The sequence below is a fragment of the Poromitra crassiceps genome (genome assembly GCF_964638095.1).
Source record: "Poromitra crassiceps genome assembly, chromosome: 2".
NCBI lineage: Eukaryota > Metazoa > Chordata > Actinopteri > Beryciformes > Melamphaidae > Poromitra > Poromitra crassiceps.
Genome location: NC_139624.1, coordinates 11,998,864 through 12,024,842, shown reverse-complemented (window position 1 = coordinate 12,024,842; position 25,979 = coordinate 11,998,864). Strand labels below are relative to the sequence as shown.

The 25,979-nt window shown below is 43.2% G+C and overlaps 1 protein-coding gene and 1 pseudogene across 4 annotated transcripts in view; one reads left to right on the top strand and one right to left on the bottom strand.

The window, feature by feature from the left end:
• Window positions 1-25,979, bottom strand: part of xylb (xylulokinase homolog (H. influenzae)) — a 128,161-nt gene that overhangs the window by 76,431 nt on the left and 25,751 nt on the right. For 2 of the 3 annotated variants that reach the window (XM_083655813.1, XM_083655814.1), the window contains exons 18-19: window positions 12,763-12,857; window positions 5,578-6,724 (exon numbers count right to left, since the gene is read on the bottom strand). In XM_083655813.1, the coding sequence (XP_083511939.1) occupies window positions 6,656-6,724; window positions 12,763-12,857 (164 nt within the window). In that variant the 3' untranslated portion in view covers window positions 5,578-6,655. Of the gene's footprint in view, window positions 1-5,577; window positions 6,725-12,762; window positions 12,858-25,979 lie in introns of those variants that run through there. The other variant, XR_014553544.1, reaches the window with a different exon arrangement.
• LOC310793946 (proteasome inhibitor PI31 subunit pseudogene) lies at window positions 14,716-15,525 on the top strand (annotated as a pseudogene). The gene has a single exon. The product of its transcript is annotated as a proteasome inhibitor PI31 subunit pseudogene (transcript).

Here is a 25,979-nt window from a genome sequence, read left to right as displayed (position 1 = left end):
TAAAGAAATGACAAATGGTTCTATTTGACACATCACAGTCCACAGCTACAGTCAGAAACTTAATTGAGCACCTATAGCTAAATTATCCGACAGTAAATAATATTCTTTTCCTGATTCTCACAACAAAACTCTCTCCGATACACGTACAGTAATACAGAGAAACCAATCACAGCACACTGGCAGAGGTCAATGATTTTTTTTTCTTTGTTTTAGAAAAGGATAATAAACTTGTTATATTTTCATATAGAAATTAGCCTTGTTATATTCATTCTATATGTTTCCTTTTCTTTTTTCTCCCTAAAGAAAATGGCAGGGGGAGCTTGGTGTGTGTGTGTGTGTGTGTGTGTGTGTGTGTGTGTGTGTGTGTGTGTGTGTATGTGTATGTGTGTGAGAGTTAATCCATCAGAGTAGAGAACAATTTCCTTGCAGGCTCTTGTGTGTGCATGTGTGTGTGTGTGTGTGTGTGTGTGTGTGTGTGTGTGTGTGTGCATGTGCATGTGTGTGTGTGTGTGTGTGCACTTTATAGCATTTTAATGAGTGGGAGGGAGATAGATGATTCGTCCTCAAGTGACACACGCATCCTCTGAACACATTAGCGAAACAATGCTATACTTCTAGCTCTGTGTGTGTGTGTGTGTGTGTGTGTGTGTGTGTGTGTGTTTGCATGAGTGGGCGGGGCTATTAGCTGTCCTCAGATGCCACACGTATCCTCAGAATCCCATAGAAAACAATGCTACACTTCCTGCACTGACTGAATGGGTTTATGTGTGAATATGTATGTTTAGGTGTATATCTATATAGTATGTATATGTATATGCTTTATTATTTTGTCTGTTTTTAAAAATGTACAAATAAATAAAACAAACCAAATATATGTTTAGGCGTACAGTATGCTGCACATGTATCTGGAGATGTTTATGTAATGGTACAGTAGCCAGTGGTCTAGTAGTGCTGTGCAGTAACTCACTCAGATGCTAACCCATGGGTTTAGCCTCCTTGCTAGAGCGTCCGCCTCCCATGGCGGAGGTTCCGAGCTCGATTCCCAGCTGCAGGGGTCTACACAATGCAGGGTACATATCTGTAAGATACATGTTTACGTGTATGCAAAAAGGAAAGACTCTTATGTACTGTACTGTAGGCCAGTGGTTCTCTAACTGTTGTACTGGAGGTACTACAGGGGGTACTTGAGAAAGTGGGAGGAAGTGGAAAAATGTAATAAATCATGAAAACTAAAGATTCAATAAATCTGCTCAGGAGACACTAATTGCAACTCTTTCACTCCATTTCTTATTTTGTAATGTTATTTTGTTGTATTCTTCAAAAGGTGGGATATCATTCATTCATTGCATCACATGCTATAGTTTTCTCTTGCAGCAGTTTTCTAAGCAACATGTTGTAGTGGGGTAAAGGGGGTACTTGGATTCAGACATCTGGAAGCCAAAACAAGTTTGAGGACCACTGAATTAGGCATATTCAAAGTGTGTAATATAGTGCATATTTAAGCAATATAGCATGAGAGCCAGTGTGTTGTGGCAAATATATCCCGCTGATCAGCTGGGATAACTGCTGAGCAGCGGGATATATGCCACAACACACGCAGCTCGAGTGCTATATTGCTTTTATAAAACGGTTTCCAAGTATGATAATATAATAATAATAATAATACTATAAGTCCGACTGGCATGGCATTCTGATAGAGTCAGTTGAAACACTACTGTAAGGCGGGACCTCTAGCAAGAAGATAGACGTGCGGGTGATTTGATTGGATCGTTCTGGAGACTGAAGTTGACATTGGCCAATCCTGGCGCTTGCTGAGAAGCTGAGAGCTTTCTGCAAAGCCCGACACCAACTAACGTTACGTCTTATTTAGAAATGCGGGGTTAACAGCCTTTTTTTGCAAAGAAGACATTAGCCCGCGTCTATTCTTGTACAAAACATAATTTTCTGCTAAGTATTAGTAAAGTTATAAGCGAAGATCGATTCACAAGGATCTGACAGCTGTCTCCGCCATTTTGTTTTTTCTACATTGTCATTTGAGGTAACCAAAGCCTTTTAGTAAGAGAGTTGACCAAAGCCTTTTAGTAAGAGAGTTGCGTGTCATAACCCATGGCCATGGGTTATGGCCATGGGTTACGGTATTTATACCATGGCTGTGAACCAATCAGATTGCTTGATTTGAGAGAGCCGTTTTATAAGTATGCATATATGTACATGACTCCTCTATAGGTGGTTTTCAGGTAGCAGGTTTGAAAGTGTGTGATGGAAACCCCTTTCTTTTCTAACTAGGCCGGGGTGTCACGATTCACTAAAATCACGACTCATAAACCATAAACCCTGAAAGAACCCTGGGGATTTTCCAGTTCTGTTGTTTCTCCAAGCAGCTGCAGGCTACCGCGTGAGCTCGTTGACTAGCCGCTACGCTGTCGTCGTGGATTGTTTTTTCTTTTTTCCTTTGCACACGTGCAAGTAGGCGGGCGTGGAGAGAACAAACTACTGGGAGAATATCGATTCTGCTCGTGATTTCGATGATCGACATTGAACGCTCATTTTTGATCGATTCCCGATTTAGAATTGAAATGGTGACACCCCTATTTCTAACCTACCTACATGGCGACCAAACTGCTGGAAGGCCTAGAGACAATGGCAATAACAATAAGGACATGTCCAGGGCTGTGATCTGCCATGACAGTGTGTGTGTGTGTGTGTGTTGAGAGTGAGTCGTGCCATAGGGTCAGCTGAGGAGATCTCACACATTTGTCCTCAGCTGACACCTCTGTGTGTGAGACCGAGTGTGTGTGTGTGTGTGTGTGTGTGTGTGTGTGTGTGTGTGTGTGTGTCAGAGAGAGTGTGTGAGAGCAAGAGTGTGTGTGTGTGAGAGAGAGTGTGTGTGTGTGTCAGAGAGGGTGAGTGTGTGAGAGAGCAAGAGTGTGTGTGTGTGTGAGAGAGAGCGAGTGTGTGTGTGAGAGAGAGAGAGAGAGCATCATTAAACAGATCAAAAGAAGCTCCTTTGATGAATGAATCCAACACGTGCACGCACGCACGCACACACACACAGCATAGAAAACAGCAGCAACTGTGTGCAGTATATTCTACCGTAGTTATTTGTGTGTGTGTGTGTGTCTGTGTGTGTGTGTGTGTGTGTGTGTGTGTGTGAAATAATTGGCTCCTGTAAGAAATGCAACCAGGAAAACAAATTGTACAACAGGAGATGAATTGTGCAGATTCTGTTCTATAATACATACTGTATAATAATATATATACATACTGTACTTAACACAACATTGGGACGTGATAAGTGACTTCCTGGACATTTGTATGTCGTAAAATTAATAAACAAATCTGAGAAGAAAACACAAAAAACAGCGGACAGCGCCGCATGGCCCTATGCATGCAAACAGCCTGAAAGCATCTGTTTCTGTCTCTTTTTTGTCTGACATACCAACCAAAGCGACAGAAAGTGAACCAGCTAAATGCTCTTACCGTCCCTCAGTAGGGTTTCAGCCTCCTTCTTAAACGGATCAAATTTAAAGTGAGGGGGCAGAAAATTCCCCCGGGTTCCTGTCCAGCTATCTCGGTGAGGACCAATGAGTTTGATACCTATGACGTGAAGACATCCTCTCTTTCTCACACACCTTCAAAAGGCTGTTTGAAGCTCAAGACTTGGTTTGAAGGGTCACAGGTTAGAATTGGTTTTAGGTTGAGATGAGGGGTTAGGCCAGGGAATGCATTATGTCAATGAATGTCCTCACTACGATAGCTAAACTGGCTTGTGTGTGTGTGTGTGTGTAAGATAGAGACACCAGTGTTTTGCTCTATATGCATTTCATATCTGTACGTATAATTGTCCAATTGTGCTTTTGAAATCTGTGTGTTTCACCAGGGCTCAGATAATCCTGCCTATTATTATTAAAGGCTGCAGTGCCAGATAAGTGTCCATCTTGGAGCGTCTTCGGACCTGCAGCAACCGGCCGTCTCAAACTGATTGAAGATTTTCTTCCTAAAATGAGAGGACGTTCTGCTCGAACCCGTGACCGACCCGCTGTGTATACAGGATGCTCTCTCTGCCCGCCATATTTCCCATGATTTCTTTCACCTGCCCGGCCGGCTGAAACCCGGCTCTACCGTCAGTTTATTAAAAATGTAAAGTAAATTATCAGTGACAAAGAAATCCAATGAAAATGTTATTTCCTTATCTGCAAAATTACAAAAATCGTCTTGCTCTCCACCATGTTGTCACAGCTGGAAATTGAAATAAATTTAAGTTTTAATTTAATAGCATGTGCATTCCTATTAGCTAATTGGGCAGGCAGCGACAGATGGGGAAAAGGAAACACACACACACACACACACACACACACACACACACACACACACACACACACACACACACACAGTAACAGTAAACGGTGGAAATGCAGGAAATGACTTTCTTGAACTTTGAGAGTAAAGTTTATATCAAGTTAAGGAAATAATATGAATCTCCCGCTGGTAATTTAAAGGAAGACTTTGCCAATTTTCAACCCGTTTTGTATCATTACAATGTGGGTAATATTTGCAGATGGTGACTTTGTATCATTACAATGTGGGTAATATTTGCAGATGGGCAAATGTCTTCAGGTTTTCCTGCACTGAGAGCTCTGCAGTTTTTTCTGAGCGCTTCCGTGTCAGAATGATGCAAAATGCGTCATGATTCTGAGACGGAAGTTTGAGGCGGACTTTCTGCAGACAGACTAACGTGGATTTCTCGATTGAGAAAACATGCAACAAGATAAACACTGGCACAACCCAGCGGGGAGAGGAGCCAGGGAACAGACAGACAGACGGACGGACGGCGCACACACACAACCGATCACATGATCTCCTCTGGCTTCGCCTGGTGGAGATAATGAACTAAAATGATCAACTGGATCTTGATCCTGTAATACCACTTGAACGTCCTGCAGGAGGTGCTAGTGAGTCACTGTAGCGTCCAGTCTGGCCTCAGTCCAACATGAGAGGAAGAAGAATTAGAGCTGCGGAGATGCTTCTCCTGTAGAGCTAGTTCTACAGCGATTCAGCTATATCAGGAGATTCAGGAGAGTCCATATAATGTTTCATTCAAAAACTAAAGAAAAAAAAGTATTTTTTTCCCTAATATGTTTCTCTCTCACTTTTTCTTCCATAATGCCTAACCCAGAAGAGGGCGTGATTTTAGCACTCTATACCCAGGATGTTCGGTTACATTACTAACGTTACTAATGTGATTAATACAGATTTACTAACTACTAATTTACTAATTACTTACTAACATGGTTAAGATGTAGCCTCCCCCAGCCTGCCAGTAGCTTTCCAACAAGGTCAGGCTCAATTGAATTCTCCATCCACCTAAAACCAAGATCAAGAGTGGTTGAAAATGTTTAAAGTCGAGCTGATTTTCTTTTTCATTTTAGTTCAAATACACATACCTGTGTATTCAGTGCACCTATTTATTAATGTATGAAAAACAATTCACAAAAATCAAATTTATTTAGTTTTTCACACTTTTTCACATCAAAAGTTAATTTTTCAAGATTTCATTCATAACAGTAATCTACAGTTTGCTGACGTCACATTGCATTATCAAATTTCTACCCCATTTCGACCAATGATATCACGACCGATCACGACATGGCAGCTGTCAATCAATCTTTATTTCAGGAGAATGTTCTCCTCCAAATGAAGGAGAAAATGCCGCCTAGTGTCTGTAATCTGGCAGAATTTCTAGCCCATAAACTAACTACTAACTTGGCCAATTGTATGTAACATACCAAATAAAGCAAACGGTGATGTCTAAGAATGCAAAGAAATGTAACTGGCTCGTTAAACTCGCATTCCAGGATAACGTTAGTTAACGTAGTTAACTAATTCAGACCCCGGCCCCTCGGAGATTCCAGGCCGACAGGCTGCACTCTCCGCTCCGCACCACCTAAAGGCAGCTTGCTGCCTGCGGCTCGACTCGCGTAGCTCCACTAACCTCGCGTCACCAGGATCTTCCCGAGGAGAGCGCCACAACACGCTGAATCCCACTCGATTTGGGGGCAGAACACACCTGGATTGGCCAAAGCCAGTCCCCAGAATTGTCAAATAAAATCATCGACATGCTTCTATGACCCGCCTCTCAACCCGTCATCTCAGACAAGTTATGTTTTCAGTCTGAAACGTGACTCGGACCCACGCGCCACTTGGGCTCCGTTGGGTTCATTTCGTCTTTAATCGTTTTTTCTGCCTCCACAAACAAACCGTGGCTCTGAGATCAAACCACAAAATATAGTTCTATAGTTGTTGATGTTTTTAATAGTTATGGTAGTGGGAACGGATATTTAAATCTGTTTAAAGCTAGTTTATAGAGATATACTTTGAAAAAAGTGACACTCAAAACTACAAAATTATGGTATATCGCAAAAGTTTGTTTTACAGCTTTCGTTCTTAGAGACATTAAAAGATAAACTTCAGCTAATAATTTATTTTTCATCCAAATATCTAAAGATTTGTAATACAACTTTCCATATTAAAAATAATTAAATATTCACTTATTGTTGGCACTGATCCATTCATTTGTTAATTTGGTCCTTCTGTCGTCCAATCAGGGCTGAGAACATCTTCTCATTCTGTGAGAGATCTGATTGGCTGTTGCTGTTTAGGGGCAGGACTCCTGTAGAACTCTTTCCTCCAATCGGGCATAGCGCTTCAGCATCTGATCATAAATCTGAAACACACACACACACACACACACACACACACACACACACACACACACACACACACACAGGGATGCACTGTCAGAAACAATCACTGAGACACACACAGACACAAACACACGGCTGCACACTTTTCCACAAGATATAAACTCTAATTAATCTAATTGATGCATGAACAGATCAGATGAATTGACAAACTAAGGTGTGAAGTTAGCACAAAAAGGTAATCTGAGTAGTGTAATAATAATGCCTTTCAAACATAGACCGTATACAAATATGGATGTAGCCACTGTGACTGTGACGTCACCAAGCCCCCAGGAATAGCGCTGGGCTGTGAAGCCATTTGAACATGGTGGCGAAGCTCTGTATTGCAAGTCACGTGACGCCATGCAGCCCAGAAAGGAAAATTCCCATCCACTTGCATGGGGACCCCGGCAGCTGTTAAACCCAGGGGAATTTTTTCCAGGTGTCACTCAAAGTATAAAACGACTGTTTTAATTATCAACACATTTTTTATGGGGCATTTTTTCTTCAGAAGCCACTAAGAGCCATATACGGGTGTATTTTCTTCTTGTAATACAATCCATGGGTGGGAGGGGTGGGAGACGTCATGGAACACGTCATGGCACACATGCGCACTTCGCCTTGGGCCGCATGGTCAGGAAGTAATCAGGAAGTAAAACCAGGAAGAAAAAAAACCCAACCTCCGTCCGAATGCATGGGTGGGCGTGGCACGTCCCCTATCCAGTTCTTTTAATACATCCATGAACGTCAGCCATTGGTTTGTGATCTCCCCTTTGGAAGCCTTGCTTGAGTTTGGCATTTTGGCCCTCGCCATCTTGGTTGTCCTAGGGGGTTTTCCCACAGTGCTGCAGTGCTGCCTGCTATTGGTCCGTGATCGGTGAGCTGTGCGATCACTGGACAGGCAACCTGTCAATCACGCCAAAAACATAGTCTTAGTTATAGTATAAAAATGCATGCCCCGTACACAGAGATGGGCAGTATTTGAAATACTTGTATTTGAAATACGTATTTCAACTACTTTTTTGTATTTTGTAATTTGTATTTGGCTGGGCAGAGAAAAATGAGATGTAATTTGTATCAAGATACTTTCAGATCTTGTATTTTGTGTATTTCAAATACATAAAATACATTTTTCTTTTTATTCTCAAATTGACACATGTAAACATTGACACAGGTTTAAACTAAAGATGGAGAAATTAGTTGTACTAAAAACAACTAAGTGAACTAAACTGAAACCTGATATGAATAAACAGAGAAATTACTTGTACTAAAAAACAACTAACTGGACTGAACTGAAACCTGATTTGAATAGGAGAAATTAGTTGTACTAAAAACAACTAAGTGAACTAAACTGAACTGAAACCTGATATGAAAAGATGGAGAAATAAGGTGTATTGAAAAACAACTAACTGAACTGAAACCTGATGTGAAAAGATGGAGAAATTAGTTGTACTAAAAACAACTAAGTGAACTAAACTGAAACCTGATATGAATAAACAGAGAAATTACTTGTACTAAAAAACAACTAACTGGACTGAACTGAAACCTGATTTGAATAGGAGAAATTAGTTGTACTAAAAACAACTAAGTGAACTAAACTGAACTGAAACCTGATATGAAAAGATGGAGAAATAAGGTGTATTGAAAAACAACTAACTGAACTGAAACCTGATGTGAAAAGATGGAGAAATTAGTTGTACTAAAAACAACTAAGTGAACTAAACTGAAACCTGATATGAATAGATGGAGAAATAAGTTGAAAAAACAACTAACTGAACTAAACTGAAACCTGGTATGATTCAGAATAGATAGAGAAATAAGTTGTACTGAAAAACAACTAACTGAACTAAACTGAAAGCTGATATGATTCAGAATAGATTGAGAAAGAAGTATTGAAAAACTAACTAACTGAACTAAACTGAAACCTGATGTGAATAGCTGAAGAAATAAGTTGTACTGGGAAAAAAACAACTAACTGAACTATACTAAAACCTGATATGAATAGATTGAGAAATAAGTTGTACTGAAAAAAAACCTAACTGAACTAAACTGAAACTTGATTTGAATAGGAGAAATTAGTTGTACTGAAAAACACCTAACTGTCATAAACCTGATTTGAATAGATGGAGAAATTAGTTATCCTGAAAAACTATAACTGAACACCAAAGTACCCTAATGAAAATCAAAAATGTCTTTCTGTTGCTACAAGAATGTCTGAGCTTCACTGTGCATAATGATGGCTGTGCAGATTTTGACACTAGAATGGTGTTACCACTGCTGATAGTGGAAAGTTGTATTCAGTGAGTGATTGTTCTTTAGTAATTATGTTCTAGATAGCCAGGTTGTTTTGGATTTTGTTTATGAAGCAGAAGGAGGGGAAGTCATTTTAAGGATGTAAGGATTTGAACAAGAGTCCAATTTCATGGAAGGCCTTTTTTGTTTGAGATGCAGTTTCTCATCGTTCCTCTCACCGATTCACAATTTCACAACCTTAGACAGGATGTGCATCAGGGCATTCAATTCCTGAAATGTAACCTTTTCTAGTTGTATAAATATGTTTGCACGTTAAATAAATACTGTGACGACAAGTTACTGACATGGTGGTGAATGTGAAGTTGTTTAAAGGGGACCTACTATGCCTTTTACCTATTTCAGTTATTTATATATTGTGTTATGATGTCAGATATCTATGGCTAAACATAGTCAAATTTCCAAAACTTGAGGTTAACATGCAGAAATGCTGCCTTTAAGTCAAAAGCCCTCACAGAAGGTGATTAACAGCTGAGCTGAAGGAGAAATTAGTTCTACTGAAAAACAACTAAAACTAAAATGGAAGAACTGCAGTGTGTTAGGGAGTACACATACTGTGACAGAGGACTAAAGAGAGGATTTACTGTCTAAGGAAACCAGAAAATTTCACTTTTGAATAGCTGAAATCAGAGAATTAGGACATTTTCCTTAAAGAAATGTCTCTAAATGATTAATAGATCATCAAAATAGGCAATTAATTTAATATTTGGCAATTCATCTATGAATTGACTAATCGTTGCAGCTCTTTATAAGTTTTTATAAAATGTATTTTCATGTATTTTCAAAATACAAAATACGTATTTGTATCTCAAATACATTTTCAGACAGGTATTTTGTATTTGTATTGTGATACATTTTTTGAGCAAGTATTTGTAATTTGTATCAAAATACTTTATGATGTATTTTCGCCCATCTCTGCCCGTACAGTTGTTATGAAAGGTGAAATTAGCTATATAGGCCAGCAGGCCCGGCTCCAGACCCAAGTTACAGAGGGGGCCTGCCCCTAGCTAGGGGTGGCCAAGCTACCCAAGGGGGGTCCGGGGGGATTCTCCCCCGGAAGAAGATTTTGTACATTTTAAAGTAAAATTCGTCAACCTGGTGCATTTGAGAGCAAAATGAAGAGGCTAAATCTGTGAAGAACTACACACATCTCTAATGTGTTGTGACTTTACAAATAATTAGGCCTAAACAATTAATATTAAATGTATTTACACATTGTGCACAAATTGCATTCATTGTGACAAATTTACAATAGTTAATATCCAGCCAGAATCATTGCAAATGGATTTTCAAAGTAACAGTTAGCAATAGCATTCAGTTAATCAATGCTTAATGACAGCCAGATTCCATGTTAAACTTTAAAACAGAAAAACGGAAAAACGTTTTTAGCAAAAAAAAAAAAAAAAAAATTTAATGGGGGGGCCAGTTTGTTGAATGGGGGGGCCCGGCCCGGTCAGGCCCGCCCCTAACGCCGGGCCTGTAGGCCAGTATAGTTTTTTAACGAGGCTTTAAACATCTTTAATCCCGTTGGAAAGTCGGGCATTTTAACATGGGGGTGAATAGGGATTGACTCCCTTTTGGAGCCAGCCTCAAGTGGCCATTCGAGGAACTGCTGCTTTTGGCATTGACTTCATCTGTCCAAGCTCGAGGGTGGTGCTTGATTTCAGACAAACACCTGGGGTTTTTTCACTGCAGCCATTTTGTGTCTAAAAGGCAGGGTAAACACAGGTGCAACCAAAACATGAATGAGGACCCCAGCACTGGAACACTTAAATGGATTGGAAGTTGGAAACCCTCATGAATGTTTTGGTTGCACCTGTGTTTACCCTGCCTGTTCGGGAGAGGTAAGTCCCCTAAATCTATGGTGCCCTCTTCCGGGCGGTTAGCATGGGCACTCGGGGCATCGGGTGTTTCACTTGACTCGTAGTTGCTGGCGTTCGTTGGTCCAGGAAGGACCGCTGGTTAACACTTTCAGTGCCACGGCCCTTGGGCAAAAGGTTGCTTGCTGTGCCACATAGGCCGCAATGCATTTTAAAACAGTCATATAATTTTTTTAATAATTACTATGTAAACACTGAACACGCACAAATAACGATGAGACTCTCTTCTATCACCTGCAAAAAAAAGTTTATTGATCCCATTTTCCGTTCTTTAGTTATGAGCCGGAGAAGATAGCTTGATTGAAGCAAAAACATCCCTTTTTTTCTACGAGCTGAGATAATGAGCCTTTTGTGAAATTAAACATTTCAAGCACATCACTGACTCTGAAGCTAATTTTCTGATGTCTGGGTCTGTCTGGGTGAAGTGTATGCTGCTCTGCTGCTCTCCGTGCTCCCCCCCCCCCCCCCTCAACTGCACACGCCTCCTGGGTGTGTCTTATGTGTCTGGTGGCTCTCAGTCTCTGCTGAGTTTGCTGCGCACACACAGTGAATGGTGCGCGACATTCAGCTTTTTGGTTCCGCGTGTGTTTGTCACGGGCTGGCATGCTTCCAGTTCGGAATAATAAGGCTGATTATGTGAAAGTGCTGTTGCAGCGTACATGGAGGTGCTCAGTTGTGACAGCGGATGCTGCTGCTGGGGGCACAGCTGGCGTTGTGCTCGTTTATGGAGGCACGTCGATGCATACGGACGGATGCGATGCGATTTCCTCATTTTCCCCAGTGACTATTTCTGTGTGTTTGGCTCCTTTTTCTCTGATCAGGAGAGTGCTGTCGCCACCTAATGGGTTTGTAAAATAGGTTATCGACCTCCAATAGCTACAATATTGTTAGAGGCGACGTAAGAAGCTTAGATCGACACCCCCCCGTCAAAAAAACAATTTGGAGTTATGACGCCATTTGGCGTCGCTGGCACTGTACGGTAAATTTCTAATGACGCCATATGGCGTCGCTGGCACTGAATGTGTTAAAGTGTTGAATGTAGATAAGCTCCCTCCATCTCAATTCCCCTTCCCATCTGCCGGGGAAGTGACCCTTCCCTGGCAGCTCGAGCTCATGCTCGCTCCAGCTTGCTGATTCATAATTAGAGGTAAACATGTTCTTGACAGTCTTCTCTCCCTTCTTCTTCACATCTACAACACGGACCTCAACTATCAGACAGAGTCTTTCTTGCCAGCTTCAGAAGTTCTCTGATGACTCTGCTATAGTTGGATGTATCAACAGATGATGAAGTTGAATATCGGGTGGTGGTGGGAAACTTTGTCACATTTGTCGCAAAACCATCTGCAGCTCAACGTGACAAATACAAAGGAACTGGTTGTGGATCTGAGGAGGGCAAAGTCACTGGCGACCCCTGTTTCCATCCACGGGCTCAGTGTGGACATTGTGGAGGATTACAAATACCTGGGAGTGTCATTGACAATGAACTGGACTGGGCAAAGAACACTGAAGCCCTCTACGAGAAGCGCCAAAGCCGTCTCTACTTTCTCAGAAGGCTGAGGTCCTTCAACATCTGCCAGACAAATGCTGAGGATGTTTTATGAGTCTGTGGTGGCCAGTGCCTTCCTGTATGCTGTCGTGTGCTGGGGCAGCAGGCTGAGGGTAGCGGACCCCAACAGACTCAACAAACGTTGATGTGATGTCACTCAAGCAATGATGTCATCAGTGATGTCATCGGTGAGAATAAATGCTAAATACACTGCTGGGCTGTGTGTGTGTGTGTGCGTGTGTGTGTGTGTGTGTGTGCGTGTGCGTGTGTGCGTGTGTGTGTGTACCTCCTGTGCAGCAGGGTTGGGGGTGACGGCGAGCTGTGGCTCCGGTGCGTTCCTCACCGCCTCAGAGAAGGACACTCCAGACTCTGCTACCAGCCCTGAAACACAGCAGCCAATCAGAGGGTTGCATCCATCAGCCCTGAAACAGCAGCCAATCAGACTCCGACACCATATGAACGCACCACAGTCCCAGGGCAATGGACCACAATGACCATCATGATGTCACAATGCCCACTGATTATGTCGTGGACCACTGGTGGTGCCAAGGGCCTTCTGACATCATCAGTGAGGTCATAGAGCACTGATGATGTCATCGCCCTTCGGACATCATCATTGATACCATAACGCCTAGTGACATCATCAGTGATAGAAAGTTGTTGCGTGATGCGGCAGAGGTCATTTCACTTTATGTCACCTTATTAACCTCTGGATCTCCCAGCCTAAAGTCCCAGAGGAAAGTCAAAAAGCCAAGGTGACTGCTTTAGATAAAAAGAGCAGCAAAGCAGAATGAAGCAATTACAGGCCTGTGTCTATCTTAAGTGTGCGAAGTCAAATCGTGGAAAAAGTCCTTTATGAACAGATTTTAAACTATGTAAATGGGGTGTCATATTTTATATGACTTTCAGTGGGGTTTTCGGCAGTCTTATTCAGCTGAGACGTGCCTGGTTTATTTGACTGACTTCATTAAAAAAGGAAATCGACCGCGGAAAATACTGTGGAATGGCAATGCTTGATTTGCAAAAAGCATTCGACACAGTAACCCATCAGATTTTGTTGTATAAATTAAAGGCAATGGGATTTAGCAAGGAGGCATTGATGTTAATACGGTCATATCTCACGGGCTAGGGTCCAAGTGGTGCAACCTTACCTGTGGTGTCCCCCAGGGACGTATAATCGGTCCTTTATTATTTGTATTGTACACAAACGACATGGAGGCTGCATGTACTTGTCCTTTGCTTCTGTACGTGGACGTCTCTGCTCTGCTAGTAACTGGAGACTCCTTAGTGGGAAAGTCTCCGGGTGAAGAGCCACAGAGAGTAAGTAGTTGGCTATGTGACGACAAGTTGTCCCTGCATCTAGGAAAATCTGAATGTATTGTTTTTGGATCGAAGTATAAACTAAGGAACCAATCCAGTTTTTCGTTAGAATGTAATAGTGTCATGTTACAACATAAGGGTTGTGTAACGTTAGAATGTAATAGTGTCATGTTACAAGATAAGGGTTGTGTAACGTATCTGGGAAGTCAACTGGATCAGTGTATGACGAGTGGAGCCATAGCCCTCTCTGTCACTGGGAAAATTCATTCAAAGACAAAGTATTTAGCGAGAATATCTAAGTTCCTGGATAAGAAGACAATGAGGACGTTAGCTACGTCCTTAATTCAATGTCACTATGACTACACCTGTTTATCCTGATACAGTAGCATCACAAAAAAATCTAAACACAGGCTTCAAAAAGCCCAAAATAAATGAATGAGGGTCCTTGACCTCAGCCCAATAACGCACATTAGCCTAACTCAACAGTACAACAGTTGAAACTAACCATGGTTTATAGAATATTACATGACCTTTGTCCTAAGTACTTCACCAAGTACTTCCAGTATGTTCGTGACTTCCATAACCGGAACACAAGGAGGAGATTTGAAGAGCAAAGTAGGAAGAAGTACATATCTCTATACGGGCGGAGAGGAGTGGAATAAGATCCCTAATGAAATTACCAATTTAAACCTTTTGAAATAAAGTTCATATCAAAGAGCACTGATGTAATCAACAGTGATGTCATAACTGACATCATCAGTGATGTCATAACTGACATAATCAGTGATGTCATAACTGACATCATCAGTGATGTCATATATCTCTTGATGGCATAGTGACATCATCAGTGATGAATCCCACCCTGCTGCTGGTATAAATAGGATGAGTAGACAGTAGTCTACTCATAATCAGAGGGAACATGGCAGGATTAGAGGTGTTGTACGCTCTGGTCGGAGGCAGCATCAGCTGTCCACAGGACGCGGCTGTGTGCTTTGTGCACTGGGAGATGATAAGGAGGGGATACAGGTGCATCGGCTCTGGAGACCAACCTCTCAGCAGTGATAAGAAGTCAGAGCTGCTGCCCGCTGACTGGAACAGCAACAAGGAGCTGTACACTCTGCGCTACCAAGACAAGGAGACACAGCTCATACTGAAAGCCATCGCCGCTGACGCCACCTTGATCTTCAACTTAATGAACGCCAGCACACAGCAGCTCTCAGACCTGACGGTGAACATCAGCGATCACGTGGATGCTGACCAGCTGAACACGTATGAGCGTGTGTTCAAGGACGCGGCCGGCTTGTCAGAGGGGGTGAGGGCTCAGCTGCTGCCCTCGCAGGAGAGGGGGCGGAAGGCAGAGAGGGAGAGACGGGGGCAGCGGGAAGAGAGACAGAGAGACGAGGACAGCGACCCACTCCGCAACCCCTACCGACGCCCTCGCCAGGGGATACAGACCAACTGGCCCGGCCCCATGGCCCCACCAATTGGAGGGGGAGATCTGGATCCCTTTGGGTCTCATGGTGGCGGTGGGATGATAGTGGACCCGTTGAGGTCGGGCTATCCTCGCTCCGGTTTCGACCCATCTAGCGGTATTCCAGGCGTTTTGCCCCGCGGGGCCGTTCCCCCGGGGGCCCGCTTCGAGCCCATTCATGGGCCCGTCGCACCACACGGACTAGGGCCGGACCCGGACCACCTGCCCCCGCCAGGCTACGATGACATGTTCATGTAGAGCCTAGCAGCATTTCCTGGTCTTCACCAGAGCCATTGAAGAGAAGCCAACGGAAGTCCAAAATGCGTGATCGTCACATGACTCGCGTAGCTATGAGTTCCATTCTAGCTAGTTCCAAGGATAGTTCCAGGAAGTATGTGGTGGCCCATTTTAATGCATAAAATAATGCTGATAATATACAATTTGCTTCTTTAAACATCTTACCCTTTCAATGTACATCACAAATGGTCCATTCTGCTGCAACTACAGCGCCGCTTGATCCAGAACCTTACTTCCGTGAACTATTGAGCTGTAAGAAAAGACTGGTCCATTGGAGTGAATGGAGAAGACACAACTCTTTCTATCTCAATGTCTTCACTTCCCGTTTTCCTGCTCACTCACCCAACACCATCCTGTCTCTTAGCCAGTACGAGCCAGGGGGAGGAGCCAGGGGGAGGCTCTCGCCACTTTCTTCATGAACACTGTCAAAAGAGGAGCCAGGCTTCTGGAAGTCGTCTAGAAATGTATGCATGTATGTATGCCTAACTATGACTATTGCTGTTACTATGTCTAATGAAATGCAAATGTATGAGTATTAAACTGTCTGAATAAAGAGGCTAATGTGATAAAAAAATTCTGTTGATTTTTCAGTTCAGTATGTGGACTAGTCTCGCTTGCCAGACTCCCAGCAAAGGGGCTGGGAGAGTCTGGCTGGGGACGCTTTCTATTGTGGACTGGAGGGGGAAAAGGCTGTTTACAGCCATCCACCGAACGTACCGTGCAGGCTGGCTTCATTGCATAATCCACATAAATCGTTTTCAGCGCGTAGCAACGAGCTAGCGACTAGCGCTGCTGTTGTTATTGTTTCAAAGGCAGCGGCGCAGGCATTTGAGCTCGGCAGATTCCACACGTACAGCAGCAGAGACATACAGATTTGACACAGGGGGGCGTGGAACGGAAATCCAAATATGGTCGCAGCCGCAGTCAGAGCGGGTCGGTCAGAGCCAATGCAGAGCTAGCAGGGAGCGGAATGGGATTTCCATCCGGCACCAATGAGAGAGCTCAGTCCATCATGCTGCCCCACTCCAGGCTCTGCCAATAAGAAGTAAGAAATGGTACTCTACTGGTCTCTGAGTGGGGTCATCTCTCCCAGAGAGCCTGGTGACGCGGGGTTAGTGCTGACTAGGGGTGGGAATCACCAGATGCCCACGATACGATACTGAAACGATACTTGAGTCACGATACGATAGTATTGCGATACTGCGATATTTTCGATATTGCGATATATCGATATTGCGATATATTGAATATTGCGATATTTCGATATATTGCGATTTCTTACTTTTTCAACTGCAAATGATGTCCCCAAAGGAAAACTTTGTCAACATCTGGTTTATATAAGAACAATTTTTCAGTCTGTACATCTGACTTCAACCATTTTATTGCAGCAACATTGTCAAGTAGACAGACCAACAACTTTCATAAAGTCATGTCATAGTTGCATGCACCTGACAAACTGAACTGTTTGTTACAGTCTACTTACAGTCCACCTTAACTGGATGTGTGTGTGGACTACTGTACTTATGTAGTTTTTGCAACTTCACTTCACTTACACAAAACATTTTGTGCAGCCCATTCAGTAAGGGACCGCTCGTTATTTAGAAAGGGGGTCACTGGAGGGATTTGGTGTGCTCTGAAATAAAAAGCTGTGCCCCTTCCCTGATCAAAATATATTTTTCCTTCACCCTCCCGAAGCGATTTGAAAAATATAATTGACCCTCCCCAAACAATATTGTGGCGAGCTTGCGTGGAAGAATGCAGACTGACACAGATATCTTACTTTTAACCTAACATTTGCAGAAACTCCGGCCAGAGGTGATCGAATACACTAACAGTCTCAGTCATGGTGGCTACATTGATAGTAAAACTAAACATATCCTGGCCACACAAACATTGCCATACCACATAATGCAATCAAAACATGAGCACAACATCACTAACCACGTTTTTAACTGTACAGTAACAGCTTCCCACAAGAACATGGAACTCCCATAATCCTTTGCGCTAGAGCAGAACTGTCACCAATCAGAGTGACCGCCTCCTCCGGTCGCTACATAATGCTATTTTCGCTTGTGAAACAATCTTCAGTCTGTGTATATCAATATTTGTGTTTAAATAGCGGTCAATGACTGATGGAAAAAAAGTTTGCCGGTTCTATTATTGTGCGTAAAAACACAACCCTATGTGAAACATATATGTCATCCTGGTGGTATAAATACCCCTTGTAGACTTAACGTAATTTAGGAGATGAGTGAGCCGTAACTCGGTTCTACTGTGACTTCCTAAGACGACTTATCTGCGCATAGAGCCCATATATATTTTGTGATGCCATGTCTGTTTGTTTGCTCGACTTTGTTCCAGTGGGTTATTGTACTTCCATATTATCACCAGAAAAGCGCCACCGATTCGCCAGATACTGTACACGCCCACTGTCTGGATAGGCCAAGCACAAAGATTGACAGATAGGACCGCCAAAGAGAAACAATGCACCGGGACATACCAAACAGTTTGGACAGGAGGGGTGTAAATGAAGCAACGCAGTAGTTGTTGAAGTCCGAAAAGCAAACATTACACACACAAAAAAAGTTTATATATTTTTATCGAATCAACATTGTATACCCCTCCCCTGGACTCAAATTAAAGAGAGTGTACCCTCCCTCAGACTAAATTTAAAACAAAATTACCCTCCCCTATTTTCCTCCAGTGGACCCTTCCCTAAATAACGAACGGTCCCTAACTGGGGAATTTGTAAATGACTGTTATGACAAAACTGTTACTGTTAAAACAAAATGAAAATATGCTACCGTTTGTTTACTGCTGGCCTTGGAACTAAAGTTTATAGTAGCCCGGTGGCATGGCATGGCCTGCAAAAAAAAAAAAAAAAAAAAAAAAAAAAAAAAAATATATATTTTTTTTTTGCAATATCGATACTTGGCGTCCAAATATCGATACAATATCGTCAGGCAAAATATCGCGATACTGTGGTGTATCGATTTTTTCCCCCACCCCTAGTGCTGACCCTAGCAAGCTAACTTGAGCTAGAGATAGTGAGTTCCCAAACTCTACACACACCACACATATAAACACAAAGATGCCCCTTGTTAGCTAAATCTAGTTGTAACTGAGAAATAAGTTAATTTGATTTAAAAAATAAATTTTTAAATCAAATTTGTGCGGGTCACAAACTGATGATATCACAACTTCGCATCACTGATGACATCACAATTGCACTTATGACATCACTGATGATGTCACAATGCCTATGACATCATCAGTGATGTCACAATGCACAATTGCTCAAGTAACATCATTGATGACATCACTTCTGGGACAAAATTGAAATACGATTCCTAGGCTCACCAAGCTGGCCCTGCAGCCCTTGCCCGCAACTCGGCTGATGTGTGGCCAAGCATCACTGATGATGTCATCAGTCGGATTTATGACATCACTGATGATGTCACAGTGGGATCAGGGATTTATGACATCACTGATGATGTCACAGTGGGATTTATGACATCAGGGATGATGTCACAGTAGGATTTATGACATCACTGATGATGTCACAGTAGGATTTATGACATCACTGATGATGTCACAGTGGGATTTATGACATCACTGATGATGTCACTGATGATGTCACAGTGGGATTTATGACATCACTGATGATGTCACAGTGGGATTTATGACATCACTGATGATGTCACAGTAGGATTTATGACATCACTGATGATGTCACAGTGGGATTTATGACATCACTGATGATGTCACTGATGATGTCACAGTGGGATTTATGACATCACTGATGATGTCACAGTGGGATTTATGACCTCATGGATGATGTCACAGTGGGACAATCACAGTGGGACAGAGAAACAGAGCTCGAGCTCCCATTTATGTTGGGATAATAGAAAGACTGGGGTAGCCTGATATTCAGACTGCATCGTCAATTCATAAACTAATTTCCTCTTCGTCTGAGATTGCAGTCACTTCAGAGCATTTCTATGAGGGGGCGGGCTTCGGTCTTCCCTAACCAATCACTAGAGACCAAGGTTTCCACGGCAACCTAACCTCGCGCCACCAGGCTCTTCCCAAGGCAACCGGCATGGCAGCTGCATCAGTCTTGATAGTCACAAGCACAAGCCAACGTGCTAACCCCCCCCCCCCCCCCTCCTCACAAAACAACCCCCCCCCCCCCTCCTCACACAAAACAAGGTCACCACCACGTCTGCTCTCCATGCCGGTAAAACCATCAAGTATTTAATTCCAGGCTTTGAACCTCTTTTCTCTTCCAGTGAAGAAGCATTCTTGTCAGGAGAATAACTGAATAAGTCCCAAATGTCTGATTTCAGTTGATTTCCGCATATGCTGCATTTCCTGATGTTCCAACAAGCTGCCCTCCCACTTTTTAATTCACAGCGAATTAATATCGTTCCTCTGCTACCAGCATCTTAATTGGACATGTTCGCTCAGCTCAGCTCACGTGTTTAGTAAATGTTTAATCAGCCAAATGCGCTACATAGACACCTGTTATACCGGCGCCCAAAGCAGGCATCATCAGTGATGTCATAACCTAGTGACATCAATCCAATTTGGTTATTCTCTGTGATGTTTTGAACCGTGTACTTCGTATTTACATGTTTTCATTTTCCCCTGCCGTTCATAGCTTCTTTCTTTCTTTCTTTCTTTCTTTCCTTCTTTCTTTCTACAATCCCTGTCTCTGTCTTCATGCTCTGTCCACTCTTTGAACTCGCTCAGTATCAAAGGATTGGAGATGTTCCAGTCTGATGTGTGGTGTGTTTCATCCTGTGTTTATATCAAAGTGGAAATTAATTGGACAAGCAGATACCGATCCAATCCAGTGGGCTTCCTGTATAGTGGTAAGTCTATGGAGGGAAGGAAGGCTCTTTAAAGCTCCAGTTAGAGACGGAGATCTGCAGAAGCTGCCATCCTGCCAATCGACTAATCATTGCAACTCTAGTCCATTCCGTCTTTAGTGTTTCTTAAGGTCTTTTCAGACTGGGAGTGATTGACGTACCTCGGTAATCCATTTTCAATGAGGTGAGGGGGCAGGTAGGTAGGGAGGAGCAGCCATTCTGACAGGCAGAGTGACAAGCGGGCGCGATCCCCCGAAACCGTCTCGCGAACACGCCCCCTGCAGCCTCTTAGCCGTTGTAAAATCACTAAACCGTGGCCTCTTGGGGAGTATTGCCTAATTTGAATCAAAATGGTATCATATTTCCTGTCACATATTGTATTAGCAAACACTGCAGAGTGTTCATGTTGTCAAGTTAAAACCGTCTATAGAACTGTTAACCAGACATTAAGGGGAGGGCTTTCGCATGGCAGAACATAGGCGCAAGATGGGTGCGTCAGGTACGTTTAAGCTAGGCTATACAGCAGAGAGGGTCAGGTACGTTTGAGCTAGGCTATACAGCAGAGAGGGTCAGGTACGTTTAAGCTAGGCTATACAGCAGAGAGGGTCAGGTACGTTTAAGCTAGGCTATACAGCAGAGAGGGTCAGGTACGTTTAAGCTAGGCTATACAGCAGAGAGGGTCAGGTACGTTTAAGCTAGGCTATACAGCAGAGAGGGTCAGGTACGTTTAAGCTAGGCTATACAGCAGAGAGGGTCAGGTACGTTTAAGCTAGGCTATACAGCAGAGAGGGTCAGGTACGTTTAAGCTAGGCTATACAGCAGAGAGGGTCAGGTACGTTTAAGCTAGGCTATACAGCAGAGAGGGTCAGGTACGTTTAAGCTAGGCTATACAGCAGAGAGGGTCAGGTACGTTTAAGCTAGGCTATACAGCAGAGAGGGTCAGGTACGTTTAAGCTAGGCTATACAGCAGAGGTCAGGTACGTTTAAGCTAGGCTATACAGCAGAGAGGTCAGGTACGTTTAAGCTAGGCTATACAGCAGAGAGGGTCAGGTACGTTTAAGCTAGGCTATACAGCAGAGAGGGTCAGGTACGTTTAAGCTAGGCTATACAGCAGAGAGGGTCAGGTACGTTTAAGCTAGGCTATACAGCAGAGAGGGTCAGGTACGTTTAAGCTAGGCTATACAGCAGAGAGGGTCAGGTACGTTTAAGCTAGGCTATACAGCAGAGAGGGTCAGGTACGTTTAAGCTAGGCTATACAGCAGAGAGGGTCAGGTACGTTTAAGCTAGGCTATACAGCAGAGGTCAGGTACGTTTAAGCTAGGCTATACAGCAGAGAGGTCAGGTACGTTTAAGCTAGGCTATACAGCAGAGAGGGTCAGGTACGTTTAAGCTAGGCTATACAGCAGAGAGGGTCAGGTACGTTTAAGCTAGGCTATACAGCAGAGAGGGTCAGGTACGTTTAAGCTAGGCTATACAGCAGAGAGGGTCAGGTACGTTTAAGCTAGGCTATACAGCAGAGAGGGTCAGGTACGTTTAAGCTAGGCTATACAGCAGAGAGGGTCAGGTACGTTTAAGCTAGGCTATACAGCAGAGAGGGTCAGGTACGTTTAAGCTAGGCTATACAGCAGAGAGGGTCAGGTACGTTTAAGCTAGGCTATACAGCAGAGAGGGTCAGGTACGTTTAAGCTAGGCTATACAGCAGAGAGGGTCAGGTACGTTTAAGCTAGGCTATTCACCTTATTCACCACGCCCACTTTTTCTCTCTTCCGCGTTCAACACAAACGTATTTGTTCTTCCGGTTCAGCGCTAGTTGCCTACTGTGGCTAATATCAGCTGCTAGTTAGTTATGTTATATGGCAGTAAAATGCCACTGAATGACCAAATTGATATAACTTTTAACCATTTCGAGTAACACTGTTTCCATACGGATCACCAGCGTTAGGTTGTTGTTTATAACGTGGCTATTCATAACGTTTTCTATCTCGGATGCGTTATTTCGAATCGCACATAGGTTACGCCTCGAATCCCACATAGGTTACGCTAAAACCACCACCGCAAAGCGTGTGGGTTTCAGGACGAAACAGTCTCGAGCCACTATCGTCATCTTTAGAGCACAATATTCCTGGAATGCAAGTTTAACTAAACAGTTACATGTCCTCTGCATTCTACATAAAATTAAGATATTACGGGTTGTTTTATTTTGTATGTTACATACGTATTGGCCAAGATATGTTACTTTATGGGGGAGTAATTCTGCCAGTTTAGATGCAGAGTGTGCGCAGCCATCTTGCCTGCGGAGTTTTTGGCAAGTCAAAACAGAAATACTATTACAAAATGACGTAATGCCCATGTGTGGGCAAAGAATAAGGTGAATACAGCAGAGAGGGTCAGGTACGTTTAAGCTAGGCTATACAGCAGAGAGGGTCAGGTACGTTTAAGCTAGGCTATACAGCAGAGAGGGTCAGGTACGTTTAAGCTAGGCTATACAGCAGAGAGGGTCAGGTACGTTTAAGCTAGGCTATACAGCAGAGAGGGTCAGGTACGTTTAAGCTAGGCTATACAGCAGAGAGGGTCAGGTACGTTTAAGCTAGGCTATACAGCAGAGAGGGTCAGGTACGTTTAAGCTAGGCTATACAGCAGAGAGGGTCAGGTACGTTTAAGCTAGGCTATACAGCAGAGAGGGTCAGGTACGTTTAAGCTAGGCTATACAGCAGAGAGGGTCAGGTACGTTTAAGCTAGGCTATACAGCAGAGAGGGGGACTTGGACTTGTGACTTGGACTCGTGTCGCACTTAAAGGGATAGTTCGAACTTTTTGACGATAGTTAGTGGCCTGCCCACAGCAGACTGCATCCAGCACGCTTCCAGTTAGGAGCAGCGGACGGGGAAACAGAGTTCTCTGCTTCTGCGACTGGGGGTCACGAGCAAAAAACCCTTCCAGGCCGTTGTGCAGCTAGATCTAGCTCAATACTGCATCAATAGGGCGGCAGGGCGGCGCAGTGGTAGCGCAGTCTCCTCACAGCTAGAAGGTCCTGGGTTCCATTGAAGGAGTGCGTGCTTGTCTGCATGTCCCACCGCCCGGGTGGGGTCGTCAAAAGGGCCTTTCTGTGTGGAGTTTGCATGTTCTACCCTGTGCCCCCTGGGGGTTTCCTTCATATAGGAACCCCTCACCAAAAATATGCAATATCCTGGTCGCTGAAGTGGTGCCTCCTCTGGTCATTCAGGGTGCCTGTTCGGAGGGAGGGGAACTCGTTGGAATAGCGTGATCCTCCCACGTGCTATGTCCTACCGGTGAAGCTTCCCCTGTCAGGTGAAAAGAAGCGGCTGGCTACACTGCCCATGTCTCGGAGGAAGCATGGAGCCAGTTTCAGCTCTCGGCTCTCGGCAGAGGGTGGAGCAGCAACCAGGATAGATACATTAAAATGAGCACTAATGGGGAATAAAAAAAAAAAAAGCAGGCTTTTGGGGGGAACTGCATCAATTTGAGAAATGTCTGCTCTGATTAGTTAGTTAAAGATAAATAATTATGAAAATAAGGTTGAGAAATACCAAAATGATCCTTTAATATATTAAACATATCTGTGGTTTGCAGAAGCGTAAAATGCCAACATCATTGTGGCGACAGGGCTGTTATTTATCCTTTAGAAACGTCATGTTGTTTATCGCAACAAAGAGAAAATAAAGAGCAACATTAGATTTCCCCAAGATGCTTTTCCTTTCAGTTCCTCCCATGTAAAGCACTTTGTAACTGCCTGCTAACTGAAAGTGCTGTACAAATAAGGAGTATTATCATCATTATACTACTATCATCATTATGAATTCAGGTTCAGTCTAGCTCTCTGGGGAGTCAATTAGCAAAGAAAGTAAACGAGCAGCCCTGCAGCAGAGCAGCTGCACACTTTATGCATTTTCCTCCGTCTCTTTATTTACTACTGCTGTGATTTTTACCCACGATGCAACACCGAGTGGACCAAACACTATTAATAAGAATGATAACTTTATAAAGGACGAGAGTTTACAAAGTTTTCTGCAGCCAATCAAAGACCAACAGACCGCATCAGTATCCTAACGTAGCCCGTAGAGTGCCAAAGCCACGCCCTCTTCCGAGTTCGGCATATGACCTCCACAGACGTTTAGCAAAATCCTTGTAAAAATAGTCTTCCTTGGTCAAACCAAGTGATTCAGCTATATGCAGAATCAGGAGAGAGACCATAGAACATTTCTCACACGGGCGGCTGTAGCTCAGGAGGTACAGCGGGTTGTCCACTAATCGCTTTGGATAAAAGAGGTCGGTGGTTCGATTCCCGCCTCCTCCACTCTGCATGTCGAAGTGTCCTTGGGCAAGATACTTGAACCCCAAATTGCTCCTGATGGTGTGCGAGCACCCTGCGCGGTAACCTGCCGCCATCGGTGTGTGAATGGGTGAATGTACCTACTGATTGTAAAGCGCTTTGGATAAAAGCGCTATATAAATGCAGGCCATTTAACATTTACCATTTAACTCAGACCAAAAGTACAAACTAAAACTGAGGAGGTAGGTGCAAGGCGTAACAAGCTGTTTTAAAGCAGATGACAGAGGGTGCAGCCTCCACTGCGGGAGGAGTTTGAGATGAGATCAAATTAAAAATTAAAAATGTGTTTGTAAGTTTCTACTTAATGTAAATCTTAGCTGCTGAAGATGTTTAGAATGATTGTAACATACCTGTCAGCTGTGCTTTTGTATCATCCTCACAGCCAATCTATCTATTTTATCCATCTTTAACTGATCTTTAACTGATCTTCATAATATTCATCACAAATTATGAGTTATCAGAGATGTTACTCTAAATTCTACAGCAGGGTATATGCAGAAATCTTTTTAGGAGCATTTATAACAACTTTTCAATGTATTTTATAGGGGTGGGACAAAATATCGATATATCGTGATACTTCCTCTTCGATATATTGGCACCAGTATCGTGATACTATATTGTGATGCCATATCATGACATTTATCCAGAAATGTGTATTGTAACCATTGACCTATATATAATGGACCAACATAGCTCATTGACTTTGACACAGCAAAATGAAGCTCACTTGCGGATATTGTTTGATTTCGTTTGATTGGTTGAATGGATTAATGCTACACGGAAGTACGAGGAGAAGGGGCGGCTGCCCCTAGCGGCTGCCGGGGGAGTTTCCGAATTTGCTCTCTCTCCCTTATCGCCGTAATGCATTATGGGTAGTCAGCTACTGTTGCTAATGTAGCCGCTAACGCTACTTACTTTACATTGCAGTAAAACGGCACTGAATGACCAAATTGATTTATCTTTTAACCATTTCGAGTAACACTGTTTCCATACGGACCCCCAGCGTTGGTTAGTTGTTTATAACGTGACTCTATTTAAAACCTTAATGTACTCCGGTTTCTGTGCTGAATCCAATGGTCTGAATACAGAGAAGGCTTAAGGCTTTATCTAACGGTATAAATAACGTTAAATGGTCCGCCATGTTATGGACGTTAGATGTATGGTATCTATATAGTTACGTGTGTCTACTAA